General features: G+C 44.9%; 1 protein-coding gene across 2 annotated transcripts in view; it reads left to right on the top strand.

Annotated features, from left to right (window-relative positions):
- Positions 1-1440: 1440 nt before the first annotated feature.
- The window catches only part of ccdc166 (coiled-coil domain containing 166), a 32834-nt gene continuing 18603 nt past the window's right edge, over positions 1441-15671 (top strand). Inside the window, exons 1-4 of one of the 2 annotated variants that reach the window (XM_043692029.1) lie at positions 1441-1497; positions 5375-5509; positions 7439-7492; positions 11542-11596. In XM_043692029.1, the coding sequence (XP_043547964.1) occupies positions 5403-5509; positions 7439-7492; positions 11542-11596 (216 nt within the window). In that variant the 5' untranslated portion in view covers positions 1441-1497; positions 5375-5402. Of the gene's footprint in view, positions 1498-5006; positions 5510-7438; positions 7493-11541; positions 11597-15671 lie in introns of those variants that run through there. The other variant, XM_043691940.1, reaches the window with a different exon arrangement.

Raw genomic sequence — 15671 nt, 5'->3', positions numbered from 1 at the left:
TTTGATAGATTTCCTGACTTCCTTTGTCAGCCATGGCTGTCTAATCCCTCCCCGGATAATCTTTCTTTTCTTGGGGATGAACCTCTGTACAGTGTCCTCAATTATACCCACAAATTCCTGCCATTTTTGCTCTACTGTCTTCCCTGCTAGGCTCTGCTTCCAGTTGATTTTCGTCAGTTCCTCTCTCATGCCCTCATAATTACCTTTATTTAACTGTAACATCCGATTTTGCCTTCTCTCTTTCAAACTGCAGACTGAACTCTACCATATTACGATCGCTGCTTCCTAAGTGTTCCCTTACTTTAAGATCTTTTATAAAGTCTGGTTCATTACATAGCACTAGGTCCAAAATAGCCTGCTCCCATGTGGGCTCCATGACAAGCTGTTCCAAAAAGCCATCCTGTAAGCATTCCAAGAATTCCCTTTCATTGGATCCACTGGCAACATTATTTATCCAGTCTACCTGCATATTGAAGTCCGCCATGATCACCTTGACCTTGCCTTTCTGACATATCTTTTCTATTTCCCGGTACATGTTGCGCCTCTGGTCCTGACTACTGTTAGGAGGTCTGTTCATAACTCCCATGATGGTTTTTTTGCCTTTGTGGTTCCTCAATTCCACCCACACAGACTCCACATCATCCGACCCTATGTCATTCAGTGCCATAGATTTAATTTTGCTCTTAACTAACAAGGCCACCCCGCCCCTCCCTGTCTTTTCGATAAGTTGTAAATCCTTGGATGAGCTCCATTATGAGCTGATTAAGGGATAAATATCAGCTCTTACACTGCAGAGAGGAATTCCCTTTAATCTCCATATACAATATTTTCAGTTGTTTTGAGAGGGTGTTAGTTTAATATCTCATTGGAAAGGTGGGGCCTCTGACAGTGCTGCACTCCCCCAGCACAGCACTGCAGCTTCAGTCTGGAATCAGAGGATTTAACATAAACCATTGGGGGTGAAATATTTCACTAAAGAACGCCAAATCATGACAAGGCAGTTCAATTCTTATGCTTTTGTTGTCTATGTTAAAGTATAATGGTCCCAATTTCCTCAGCATTCAGTCAAGGTTTTTTTTGATTGGAGAGGTGGAGGGGAAGGTGTGGAAGAGGAGCGTGAGGGCAAAGAGCATGCGCCGTCACGTCAGGCCGCCGGTCGAGCACATGCGCGGAGGCGGCGTGCCTGACATCCGGTTTCCCGGCGTGCCGAGCGCGCCGCAAGATGGCGGCGGCTCACTTCCTGTGCCTGTTGCCGCGGCGACCGAATTTCAAAAAAACTAAGTTCACACCTTCATTCGGAAAGGACAATATCGGGTTTGAACTCCCAGGGCGGAGTCACCTTTCAGTCGTTTCACTTACGTTTCTATATGCTGGAAAATAGTGTTTTGTTTATGACGACGTGGGGGGTGAGGGTGGAGCAAGCAAGTGGGGGGCGGGGCCGGGGCCGGGGCCGTTGTCATGGTGACGGCTGTTTGTCAAGCCTGAGGCCTACTGCAGGTAACAGGAATAATTCCCAACTACTTACTGCCTGGAGTTAAAGCTCATCGACCACAGTCTGTTATAATTCACTGTAGACATCTAGGTGTGGGGTTGCGGGGAGATTGAAGGCAATGTTGTGGGATTAAGAAAAAAGACCTGTATGTTTGGTGCTGATTCCCTTTTCCAATCCTACCTTGTCCTTGTGCGTTTTTTTTTTAAACACAACATTTGGTTTTATGTTGAGGGTTGCAGCAATAAACTTAGAGCAGAGAAACATAAGAGTCACTTCACAGAGTGGATTCTGGGGCCGTGGCCCTCTGTGATCTGCTGCTGTTGCTGGTGGTTGCCTGTCATTGCGGTGTTACGTGTTTACATAGGAATTTCCCCATTATAGGTGGGCAAGAGTGTGTATTGGGAAATTAGTAGGTCTAGTCCTTATTATTGTGTGTTATGAGTTCGGTGTTAGCCGGTGCTGGAGTTCCTGAGTTACTGCTGTGGCCGTGGAAAATCGGATGATATATGAGATCGTATGAAATAGGAACACGAGTAGCTTGTTTGGCCCAGCATTCTTTAAGATCATGGCTGATCTGATTTTGGCAAGGGGAATCTCTTGTAATCGTTTACTCCTTAGAGTCATAGAGATGTAAGCACGGAAACAGACCTTTCATTCCAACTTGTCCATGCTGACCACATATCCTAAACTAATCTAGTCCCTTTTGGCCCATATCCCTCTAAAACCTTCCTATTCATAAACACAGCCAGATGCCTTTTAAATGTTATAAATATCCCAGCCTCTACCACTTCCTCTGGCAGCTCATTCCATACATGCATCATCCTCTGCTTGAGAAAGTTGCCCCTTGGGTCCCTTTTAAACATGTGTCCCTCATTTCTGGACTCCCCACCCCAGGGAAAAAACCTTGTCTATTTATCCTGTCTATCCCACTCATGATTTTATACACCTCTATAAGTTCACCCCATAGCCTCCAACGCTCCAGAGAAAGCAGCCTTAGCCTATTCAGCCTCTCCCTACAGCTCAAACCCTCCAAACATCTGTCTCACTTAGCCTTGAATTTTTGTCATTCATTCACAAGATGAGGGCATCACTAGGTAGGCCAGCATTTATTCTGGATCAGTGGTGCTGGAAGAGCACAGCAATTCAGGCAGCATCCGAGGCCAGCATTTATTACCCATTTTAATGGGCAGTTAAGAGTCAACCGCATTGCTGTGGGTCTGGAGTCACATGTAAGCCAGACAAGGTAAGGATGGTAGTTTTCTTCCCTAAAGGAAACCACACCGGTCTTTGCTGACAATCAACAATGGATTCATGGTGATCATTAGACTCTTAATTCCAGAATTACTATGATTGATTTTTATTGAATTCAAGTTCTGCCATCTGCCAAGTAGGATTCAAATCAGAACATTAGCTGGGTCTCTGGATTGATGTCCAGCGGTAGTACAACTCGGTCATCACCTCCCCGAGATGACTCAGTGACCCAGCATCCATTGCTTTCTGTGCAAAAGACTTCCAAAAATCTTTTGAGAGAAGAAATTCCTGTTCCTAACTGCCTTAAATGGAGACCCTTTCTCTCCGTTGTAGTGTTTCCCCCCGCCTTTCATCAGAGAAAGCATCCTGTCATGTACAAATGGAAAACTAATTAGCAGAACATTCTGCACCTTTTCTACCATCCACACACCTGCCCATCCTGATAATACCTTCCCACTTTACAAGAATGTGGCTTGCTCTGCCTTAAAAATATTCAGGGACAGTGGTTCTTTTTCAGAAAGTGATTCTCAAAGCCTTATGACCCTCTGAGAGACAAAATTCATCTCACCTACTTTATATGGGCAACTCCTGTTTTTTACACAGTGACTGACAACTCCTCCTGCCGCCCCTGTTCTAAGTTCTCCCACTGGAGAAAAAGTCCTCTCCTCATCTACTCTGTCAAGACTCTTCAAGATTTTATATGTTTCAGTCAAGTCACCTCTTAATTGTCTCAACCTCAGCGGAGAGAAGCCTAGGCTGTTGGACATTTCCTCATAAAATACACCTGTCATTCCCAGTATTAGATTAGATTACTTACAGTGTGAAAACAGGCCCTTCTGCCCAACAAGTCCACACCAACCCTCCGAAGAGCAACCCACCCAGACCCATTCCCCTACATTTACTCCTTCACCTAACACTACGGGCAATTTAGCATGGCCAATTTCACCTGACCTGCACATCTTTGGACAGTGGGACGAAACCGGAGCACCCGGAGGAAACCCACGCAGACCCGGGAGAATGTGCAAACTCTACACAGACAGTTGCCTGAGGCGGGAATTGAACCCAGGTCTCTGCTGCTGTGAGGCAGCAGTGCTAACCACCGTGCCGCCCACATTAGTCTGGTCACACTCCTCTGAGCTACCTAAAATGCATCAACGCTTTCAAAAATCTCATCTGTTTGAATAAAATCACCTCTCATTCTTTTAAACATTGAGGGATGTAAGCTCAATCTTTCCTTATGTAACATCCCTTTCCATCCCAGGAATCACCCTAATAAACCTTCTCTGTTCTTTTCTGCTTTATAAGTAAGATAACCATTGCAAGTTAGATCTCACCAATCACCTGTACAGTTGTAGCAAACCTTCCCTTTTTTACATTATTACATTTGCAAAAAGACAAACAATTCTTTTGACTTCCTAATTACTTCCTGTACCTGTAAACTATCTTTTGTGTACAAGAACACACAAATAGAGTCTGGATTAGTGGTGCTGGAAGAGCACAGCAGTTCAGGCAGCATTCAAGAAGCTTCGAAATCGACGTTTCGGGCAAAAGCCCTTCATCAGGAATAAAGGCAGAGAGCCTGGAGTATGGAGAGATAAGCTAGAGGAGGGTGGGGGTGGGGAGAAAGTAGCATAGAGTACAATGGGTGATTGGGGGAGGGGATGAAGGTGATAGGTCAGGGAGGAGAGGGTGGAGTGGATAGGTGGAAAAGGAGATAGGCAGGTAGGACAAGTCCGGACAAGTCATGGGGACAGTGCTGAGCTGCAAGTTTAGAACTGGGGTGAGGTGGGGGAAGGGGAAATGAGGAAACTGTTGAAGTCCACATTGATGCCCTGGGGTTGAAGTGTTCCGAGGCGGAAGATGAGGCGTTCTTCCTCCAGGCGTCTGGTGGTGAGGGAGCGGCGGTGAAGGAGGCCCAGGACCTCCATGTCCTCAGCAGAGTGGAAGGGGGAGTTGAAATGTTGGGCCACAGGGAGGTGTGGTTGATTGGTGCGGGTGTCTCGGAGATGTTCCCTAAGCGCTCTGCTAGGAGGAGCCCGCATCGGGAGCAACGGATACAATAAATGATATTAGTGGATGTGCAAGTAAAACTTTGATGGATGTGGAAACATCGATTTCGAAGCTCCTTGGATGCTGCCTGAACTGCTGTGCAATTCCAGCACCACTAATCCAGAATCTGCTTTCCACCATCTGCAGTCATTGTTTTTACCACACAAATAGAGTTGTAGAATCAAACGCAACAGAAACAGACTCTTTGGTCCAACTGACCTCTTTGTATTGCACAAGAATGCAGCACAAGAGTCGGATAGTTTGGCCTGATATGCCTTTGTCTTGTTCTGCGGGCTCAATGGCCTTGTCCCTAGTAACCGTTATCACGATGTGGGAAACACCACGTCTATGTGAAATTCCTCCTCGTTCCCGTATGACCAAGGGCACCAAGGCAGGGCTGTAATTTCCCCCATCCTTTCCATCTTACCGTCTTCACATAAACAGAAAAGATGACCAGCTGGTGATGGGGATGGCACACAATGAAGGTCCTAGTCATCAGGGTGAAGAACGGGGTGAAAAAGTTGACCGAGAAAGCATTTTGCATTTTCATCAAAGTAATTTCTCATTAACATTCTAATCCAGGGAAGAAGAAAAGGGAACAACTGCAAGCATGTCAAAGAAGAAGAAGGGACGTGCAGAAGGCAAGAGCAAGGCGGTAGGAATGGAGTTGGAAGTTTTGACAACAGCTACTGAACGGATTGTCGCACTGCAGAACGAGTGAGGATAACAGCATTTAATAACCAGTGTTAGAGGAAGTGGGGGCTGGGGGTGGGGGGGTATTGCATGGCAACTGTCCAAGATATGAAGCACGAGTTATTGTAGAAGATTATTGTCATCTTTTGGCTTACACATTCGTACATAGAATCAATTATATTGAAGCTGTAATTTGCGCAGACGAAGATCCCATTGCTATTACTGTGCTGAAGAAGCAATGACTCTGTTCTGGAGATGTTTGGGGCAATGTTAGTCAGCCCATCGGGTGAACGCCCCTGCTTTTCTATCATTAGTGGCTGTGGGAACTTGTACATCTCCATAGGCAGATGACACATTGGTATGATCTTCCATCTCGCAGCCCCAGTCTGGATTTTGCAGTATCCCATGCATGGGGTTAGATAGAGTAGAACTCTCTCTACACTGTACCCATCAAACATGACCCAGAGTGGGACAAATCTCAGTCTACTCGAGATGAGACTTGAACCCACAATTCCTGGTTTAGGAAGCCAGAGCTTTATCCATTAGGCCACTGGGGCCACGTCTGAAGATATTCCAGAGCAGCTTTGATCCTAGGAGACAGAATCATCACATTATTTCAGCCTGTAAGGAAACCATTCAACGTGTTCCTCCTGGACTGGGACAGCATGGGATGAGATACAGAGTTTTCATCTAACAGCTCTCTCTATACTGTCCCCATCAAATATTCCCAGGAGAGGTACAACATGGGGTTAGATACAAAGTAAAGCTCTCTCTACACTCATAATGACAATTATATAATAACAGGATAGGGACAGCATGGGTTAGATACAGACTAAAACTGCCTGTACTCTCTAAACTCAGTAAACTGTAAGTTAAACTTCCTTGACACTCTGCATCAAACACTCCTGGGACAATGACAGCACAGGGTTAGAAACCCTGTCAAGCTTACTGTACACTGTTTCCATCAAATACTCCCAGGACAGGTATAACATAGGACGAGATACAGGGTAAATCTCCCTCTACTCTTTTAAACTGAATTTAAAGCTTTCTCTGCAGAATCTCAATCAAACACTCCCAGGACAGGGAAAGCATGGGGTTAGATATAGAATAAAAATTTCTCTTTTCTGTAAAACTGCAAGTAAAGCTTTACTGTATTCAAACTACAAGTAAATTTTAAGTAAAGCTACCTCGACACATTCTCATTAAACACTCCCAGAACAGAGATGACACAGGGTTAGATACAGGATCAAACTTCTCCGAACTAACCCTTTACTCATGTGAGATTGATGCTAGCTGAATTGATCAGACAGCCAGTGGAACATGTTTGAATGGCTGCCTTACAGGCTGAAATAATGCGATGATTCTGTCTCCTAGGACACAAAGCTGCTCTGGAATATCTATCCTATACAATTTGCTTTGAGATATTTGAGAAAGATCATAACTAGCATTATCAACATGTCTTTTTCATTGTTATAAATGCACTGAACTTTGCAGTATGTTTCAGCCTGTCCATAGCAAGAGGACTAGTCTGACTAGACTGGATAATAGAATACTTTCCAGAATAGACAGATGGTATATAGGACAGTGTGGAGGGGGCTTTACTTTATATGTAACCCTTTGCTGTTCCCTGTTCTGGGAGTGTTTGATAGGCTAAAGTTGAGGGAGCTTTACTCTGTATCTAACCTCGTGATATATGTGTTTAATAGGTCAGTGTAGAGGGCTCTTTACTTTCAGGTTAAAAATTAGATTACATAGTATATTACTGTGTACATAACCCTGTGCTGTACCTGTCCTGGGAGTGTTTATTGGTGGCAGTGTAGGGGAGGCTTTGGTCTCTATCTAACAGATCCTGTACCTGTCCTGGAAGTGTTAAGTTATTAAGGACAAGTTAAAGTGCAAGAATACTGTAAAGGTTTGGGGAATATTCTGAAATCTTTAATTTTATTTTGAAAGGTACGATGAAATGGTGAAAGAGTTAAAACAAATGAAGTTGAAGATTTATAACCTGTATCCTTTGCTGTGATTTAGTAAATATGCTCAGCATGTGGGAACATGATCAGCATTGGGAATATGGTATTGTTGCAATCACTGAGACTTGGTTGAAGGACAGACAGGACTTGCAGCTCTACATTCCAGGGTGTAGCAGTTTAAAGTGTGATGGGAGGAAGAAAGAGAGGTAGGGACATTTCTTTATTAATAAAGGAAACTATCACTGCAGTAATAATGGAGGCCATTGAAGAAGGGTGTTTAAATGAGGCATCTGGATAGAGCTCAAAAATATAAAAAGGACAGTTACCATGCTGGAATTATATTACAGGCCTCCAACAGTCAGACAAATCGCAAGAAGGAATGAGAGAAACAGGGTTTCAGGGGACTTCAACTTACAGTCAGAGAATCATACAGTTCTACAGCACTGAGACAGACCCTTTGGTCCAAACTGGTCCATGCCAACCAAAATGTCCATCCACTCTTACCCCATTTCTCTGCACTTGGCCCATATCCTTCTAAACCTTTCCTATCCATGTGCAGAGGAGCCTCGAATATCTGAAGGACACAGGCAGGGAGTATTTCATTCGGTTAATCGAGTGCTGGATAATATAATTTAGTCAAGCATTGGGACCTTCCGATCTTGCCGCATAATCCGAAATTTGGAGAATCGAATGCTGGATAATTGAGGTTCCTCTGCATTTGTCCAAATGCCTTTTAAATGTTGTTAATGTACCCACCTTAACCAAAATGTGAGACCTCACGCATCTATATTAAACTCCATTTGTCATTTTTTTGGCCCACTTCCCCAGCTGGCCAAGGTGTTGCTGCAGGTTTTGATAACCTTCCTCGCTGTCCACGATACTGCCTATTTTAGCGACATCTGCAAACCTACTAATCATGCCTTGTACATTCTCATCCAAATCATTGATACAGATATACTGTTTGTTGCCCAGCAGCAACCCCTGAGGCACTCCACTAGTCACAGGTGTCCAGTGTGTCAAGCATCCTTCCACTATTACCCTTTGCTTCTTACCATCAAGCCAATCGTGCATCCAATTTACCAGCTCCCTCTGGATTCCATGAGAGCTAACCTTCCAGAACAGCCTACCATGTAGAACATTATCATAGGCCTTACTGAAATCCATAAAGACTACATCTACCATCCTGCCCTCGTCAATCTTCCTGGTCACTTCATCAAAGAACTCTAACAAATTTGTGAGGCATGACCTACCATGCACAAAGTAGTAGCTGACTACTCCTAACAAACCTTGCCCTTCCAAATGCATGTATAACTTATCTCAGGCTTACTGGTCTTTGGTTCCTAGGTTTTTCTTTGCAGCCCTACTTAAATAATGGCACAGCATTCACTGCCCTTCAGTCTTCCGGGATGTCACCTGTGGCTTGGATCTTTTCTGGGGCAGAGGTGACCTGTTCAAGAGGGATGAGTTGCACCTGAACTGACGAGGGACCAATTTCCTGGCAGCCAAGTTTGCTAGTGCTACAAGGGAGGGCTTAAATGAGATTAGCAAGGGGTGGGATCCTCAACAGCAGGGAGTCAGTATTCAGAAATAGTAAGTTGAAGAGACCGGTCCGACTGGAACACGACAGGGAGTGAGGAATGCCTGTTGGATTAAATTGTATCTATTTCAATGCAAGAGGGCTGATGGATGAGGCCAGTGAATTCAGGGCGTGGATAGGTACGTGGGACTGTGACATTATAGCCGTTACCGAAGCATGGCTAATAAGGGAGGAACAGGTCTGGCAGCTTAATGTACCAGGGTACAGGTGCTTTAGGTGAGACAGAGGTGGTGGAAAGAAGAGAGGGGGGAGTTGCATTTTTGTTTAGGGCGAGTATCATAGCAGTAATCAGGATGAAATAACTGAAGGATCGTCCAGTGAGGCTTTGTGGGTGGAACAAAGAAATAAGGGGATGGTAATGTTATTGGGGTTGTACTATCGGCCCCCAAATACTCAACAGGAAGCAGAGGAACAAATATGCAGGGAGATTGGGGAGACTTGTAGGAGCAATAGAGTTTTCATAGTAGAGGATTTTGATTTTCCTAACATAGACTGGGACTGCCATTGTGCTACAGGCTTAGATGAGATGGAATTTGTTAAGGGCGTTCAGGAAAGTTTCGTCAAGCAATATATAGAGGGTCCTACTCAGTAAAGGGCAAAACTCAACGTCATCTTGGGAAATAGGGCAGGACAGATGACTGAGGTGACAGTGGGGGGGATCACTTTGGGAACAGTGACAATAGTTCTATTTAAAATTGTTATGAAGAGGGAGAAAACTGGTCCACAGGTTCAAGTTCTTAACTGGGGCAAGGTGAAGTTTGATGGAATTAGACAGGAGTTTGTCTAATTAGTTTGTTTACAGGCAAAGGGACCTCTGGCAAGTGGGATGCCTTGAAAAGAGAGATAACAGGAGTTCAAGATCTATGTGTTCCTCTGAGGGTGAAGGGCAATGTTGGCAGGAGTAGGGAACCCTGGATGACAAGAGATATTGACCAGAAAAAAAGGAGAAATGGCTCAGGCGCAGGCAGCTGTGATCATGGGAATCCCTGGAGGTATACAGGGGAACAGGAGTTTACTGAAGAAGGAAATCAGGAGGGCGAAAAGGGGGCACGAGATAGCCTTGCTAACATTACTGGGATCACATTAATGTGAAAGGATTAGTCAAGGTGGAACTTTTAAACTGAATTCAGGAGAGCTTTTTGTACCAGTATGTGGAGTCCTACTAGAGGTGGGGCAATGCTCAACATAATCCTAGAGAATGAAACGGTCGAGTGCCTGATGTTTCAGTTGGCAAGCCTTTTGGGGACAGTGACCATAACTCTTGTAAATTTCAAAATCATTATGGAAAGGGATAAGGATAATGCAGAATTGAAGTGTCTAAATTGGGAGAGGGTCAATTTCGATATCACTAGTCAGGATCTGGTAAAGGAAGCAAAGGGTGATGCTGGAGAGATGTTTTTGTAATTGGAAGCCTGTGACCACAGGGTTAAGTGCTCGGACACTTGCTGTTGGTTATATACATTAATAATTTGGAGAGGAACGTAAAAGGTATAATTAGTAAATTTGTAAATGACAAGAAAATTAATGGTGTTATTGATAGGAGGATGGGCTCAGGCTACTGTCTAATAGTAATCAGCTGGTAAATTGGGCAGATGGAACTTAATCCTGAGCAACAAAGTGACCTTAGTGTACAAGTCCATCGATCCTTGAAGGTGTCAGCACAAGTAGACAGGGTGATGAGGAAGGCATATAGGGATGCTTGCCTTCATTAGCTGGGACATAGAATATAGGAGCAAGAAAGTCTTGTTACAACTTTATTTAAAAAGAATGGTTAGGCCACTGATGGAATACTGTTTGCAGTTCTGGTTGCCACACTGTCAGAAGGATGTGATTGCATTGGAGATGGTGCAGAGGAGATTCATTAAGCTGTTGCCTGGATTGAAAAGTCTCAGCTATGAAGAGAGACTGAATAGGCTGGATTTGCTTTCCTTGCAGTAAAGGAGGCTGAGGGGGGATCTGTTTGAGGTATACAAAATTATGGAGAGGCATCAACAGAGTAGATCATGAGAATCTCTACCCCATGGCTGATGTGTCTAAGTTTAAAGTAAGGAGCAAGTCATGTAGAGGAGATCTGAGAGTTTTTAAAATTTGCCCAAGAGGGTGATATAAATATGGATTGAGCTGCCTGAGAGGGTGGGGGAAGCAGGTACTCTCGCAACATTTAAGAAGCATCTGGATGAGTTCTTAAAATGCTAGGGCATAGCAAGCTAGTCACATTGGGTCTCTGGGATATGGTCTTCTAAGCACTTATTATCAATAGAATTCAAGTGTTATAGGCCTCTCCGGCCAGTGGATAAACCCAGAGCTGGCATTCATAGCTGTTCTTCCGGCCTTCAGTATCCACAGTTACAAGGGAAGGCTTTTGGAAGAGGTCACTACAAGGTGACCTTGCGACACTGAATGGGCTCCCTCACCCGTGCTGAGATCTGTGTCATGAGCTCGCGCTGAAACTCCAGTTTGATTTGTGTACTTTAGCCACCAGTTCACAGGCGAAAGGAGAATGAGTTCCTTGAAAAGGAAGCACAGCAGACGCGCCTGGAAACTGTAAGTAGCCAATCTGCATCCCATTGAATTGAATTGAATTGAATTTATTGTCACATGTAAAAGCTTTGTCTTGTGAGCAATCCAGGCAGATCACAGAGTTAAGTAGGATAGATAGTAAATAATAGGTAAACAGCGGCAAAAACAAAAACACAGGTACAGGCGAATGTAAAGAGTTTGTGAGTCCATTTGGTATTCTAACAACAGTAAGGTAGAAACTGTTACAAAACCAGCTGGTGTGTGTGTTCAGGCTTCTGTACCTTCTCCCCGATGGTAGAGGTTGTAGGAAAACATTGCCAGGGTGGGATGGATCTTTGAGAACGCTGGCGGCCTTTCCTTGACAGCGAGCCTGGTAGATGGATCCTATAGATGGGAGGTTGGCCTTTGTGATTGTCCGGGCCACTCTCTGTAACCGTCTCCAATCTTGAATGGTACAGTTGCCATACCAGGTAGTGATACATCCAGACAGAATGCTCTCAATGGTGCACCTATAAAAGTTGGCAAAGGCAGTCCTCACTTTCTCCTATTCACCATCATGCCAAATTTCCTCAGCTGCCTGAGGAAGAAAAGACGTTATTGGGCTTTTGTAACCAGTGCGTCCACGTGAAGATCCTAGAAAGCTTGTTGTGGATGAGCACTCCCAGGAGCTTGACATTCTCCACTCGTTCCACCCTCTGTGCTGTTAATGTGTACAGGTGGGAGGGGCATGAGTAACATGCCGCCGCAAGTCAATAATGAGTTCCTTGATTTTACTGACATTGAGAGCTAGGTTGTTCTCAGTGCACCATTTTTCCAGCTCTTCCACCTTCTGTCTGTAGTCTGTTTTGTCACCATCTGAGATTCAACCGACTGTGGTGGTGTCATCAGCAAACTTGTAAGTGGCATTAGTCTGGTATTTGGTGACACAATCATGGGTATACATTGAGTACAGTATGGGGCTGAGGACGCGCCCCTGGGAGGCTCCAGTGTTAAGTGTTAGTGAGGATGAAATATTGTCCCCAATGATTGTGGCCTATGTGTCAGGAAACTGAGCATCCAGTTGCAAAGATTGAGGCTTCATCCAAGATCACTAAGTTTAGTAATTAGTAATGAGGGGATGATAGTGTTGAAGGCTGAACTGTAGTCACTGAGTAGGATTCTTACGTAGCTGTTCTTGGTGTCAAGATGTTCTGGGGAGGAGTGAAGGGCAAGTGATATGGCATCTGACATGGATCTGTTGGTCCGGTAGGCAAATTGGAGTGGGTCAAGAGTAGTGGGGAGGCTGGAGTTGATTAATGCCATGACCAGCCTTTCAAAGCACTTCATGCCCACCGAAGTTAGGGTCACTAGGTGGTAGTCATTGAGACATGCTGCATGAGTCTTCTTAGGCACAGGGATGATGGCAGAGCTAGAGAAGATTTTGTACCATGGCCAATCTGTTAGGACCTGGGACAGGGATGTTAGACCTGAGGAATATGGTCGAGACCTGAGGAAGTAGCCTATTCCACGCCTAGTAAAGGGAAGTTAGTGTCTAACAAAGAGGGTCAGGACCTGAGGAATCCTAGAAAATAGGAAAAGGCCATCAATCCTCTGAGCATGCTCCATCATTCAATATGATTGTGGCTGATTGTCCAGCTCAGCACCCTGTTCCCCATACCCTTTGACCTCCTTAGACCTAAGGACGTGATCTAACTCCTTCATGAAAATGTTCAGTATTTTGGTCTCAACAGCAGAGAATTCCACAGGCTCATCACTCTCTGGGTGAAGGAATTTCTCTTTGTCTCAGTCCTAAATGGCCCACCTCATATCCTTAGACAAAAATCCATGGTAAACAGGAACACCTGATGGTGGGCGGCACGGTGGCACAGTGGTTAGCACTACTGCCTCACAACGCTAGAGACCCGGGTTCAATTCCTGCCTCAGGCGACTGACTGTGTGGAGTTTGCACGTTCTCCCCGTGTCTGCGTGGGTTTCCTCCGGGTGCTCCGGTTTCCTCCCACAGTCCAAAGATGTGCAGGTCAGGTGAATTGGCCATGCTAAATTGCCCGTAGTGTTAGGTACGGGGTAAATGTAGGGGGGTGGGTTGCGCTTCGGCGGGGCGGTGTGGACTTGTTGGGCCGAAGGGCCTGTTTCCACACTGTAAGTAATCTAATCTAATCTAAACCCTTCCTGTGTTTACCCTGTCTAGTCCTGTTAGAGTTTTATAAGGTTCCATGAGATCTCCCCTCATTCTTCTAAACTCCAGCAAATATAGTCCTCATTGATCTAGTCTCTCTCGATTTGATTATGGCTCATTGCCTCCTCTCCCTTCTTCACCACTGGTCAGAAGCCACATGACACCAGGGACATCACCTGACAAAGTAGCAGTGCTCTGAGAGTCTGTGATTTCAAATAAACCTGTTGGACTATAACCTGGTGTTGTGTGACTTTTGACCTTGTCCACCCCAGTCCAACACTGGCACATCCACATTACTTCCTTACCATTGGAGGCTATCCAGGACCAAAGCTGTGGAATTCTATCCCTAAACAACTCGTGCCCCCCCCCCCCCTCCTTTTTTAAGGCCATCTTTAAAACATACCTCTTTGACAAAACATTGATTGTCCCATGCATCTCTCTCTTAGGCTGCTACACAGTTTGTTTTATTTCGCTCCTGTGAAGCCACAATGGGGTATTTTTCCTGATATCAGTATGTTGTTTATGTCTCCAGTTCAGTGGGTGTGATGTGAAAAGCAGTCACAGTACAGGATTGTAACCATTAGAGGGAGGCAGAATGCTTTTAACATTTAAGAGGGGTTTGGTTAGAGGCAGTTATGAAGCAGGGGATGAGACAGACAGAAGACACAGATTTAATTGAGAAAAGAATTAGAGGTAAGAATCAGAGAACTCTTTTTAACCCAATGCACTGTTATGATTTTTTTTCTTTATCCTTTTTTTAGGATGTGGCAAAGGTCACCACTGCCTTTATATCCCACACTGATTTAATTTAAATTAAACCAGCTGCTGTGGGTCTGATTAGAGTCCCTGTGCCCTGAGTATCAGCCTGCATTTCCAGATGACAGTGACATGACCACTAAACCAATTTCTCCCCTTCATCTGGCACACACTGCCTGATAGGGTAGTGGAGGTTGATTCAGTTAGAACTTTCAACAGAGAATCGGATAGAAATTTGCACTATGGGACTAATATTTCAAAGACCCATCAAAGACAACATAGGCCGAATGACCTCTTTCTCTGCTGGATGGTTCACTGTTTGTGTGATCAGCTGACTGAAGCTCCCAAGTGAAATTTCAGACCAATCAGCTTCTCTGAAGCTGGATCCTATCACCATTGCCTGGGAGTCTCAACGCTGACTCTAGTCCCCATGAAGTCTCCTGGTTTAACGTTAAACGTGGGCAAGGAAACTTCCTGCTGACAACCACGTACCGTCCTCCCATCGTCTGAAGAATCGATACTCCTCCATGTTGAATAACACTTGGAGGAAGCACTGAAGGAAGCAAGGGCATAAAGTCCACTCTGGGTGGGGGATTTCCATGTCCACCACCAAGAATGACTTGGCTGCAGCACAACTGATTGAGCTGGTCAGGTCCCAAAGGATATAGCTGCTAGACTGGGTCTGTGGCAGGTGGTGAGGGAACCAACAAGAGGGAGAAATATACTTAACCACACCCTTACTAATCTGCCAGCTTGAGATGCATCTGTCCATGACAGTGTTAGTATGAGTGACCACTGCATAGTCTTTGTGGAGACAAAGTCCTGCCTTCACACTGAGAATACTGAAGCAGTCCATGTTCAAATGTAATAAGACCTGGACAATATCCAGGCTTGGGCTAACAAGTGGCAAGTAACATTTGCACCACACAAATGACCGTCTTCAATAAGAAACAAACTAACCACTGTCCCTTCGCACTCAATGGTATTACCATCACTGAATCCCCCACTATCAATATCCTTGGAGTTAACATTGACAAGAAACTGAACTGGATTCACCACAAAACACTGGCTACAATAGCAGGTCAGAGCTAGGTATACTGCAGCGAGTAACTCACCTCCTGACTCCCCAAAGCCTGTCCACCATCTACAAGGCACAAGTCTGGATTG

The sequence above is a fragment of the Chiloscyllium plagiosum genome, chromosome 1 (assembly GCF_004010195.1).
Source record: "Chiloscyllium plagiosum isolate BGI_BamShark_2017 chromosome 1, ASM401019v2, whole genome shotgun sequence".
Classification (NCBI taxonomy): Eukaryota; Metazoa; Chordata; class Chondrichthyes; order Orectolobiformes; family Hemiscylliidae; genus Chiloscyllium; species Chiloscyllium plagiosum.
Note: the sequence above shows the minus strand (reverse complement) of the source record. Positions and strands in the feature narration are given on the sequence as shown.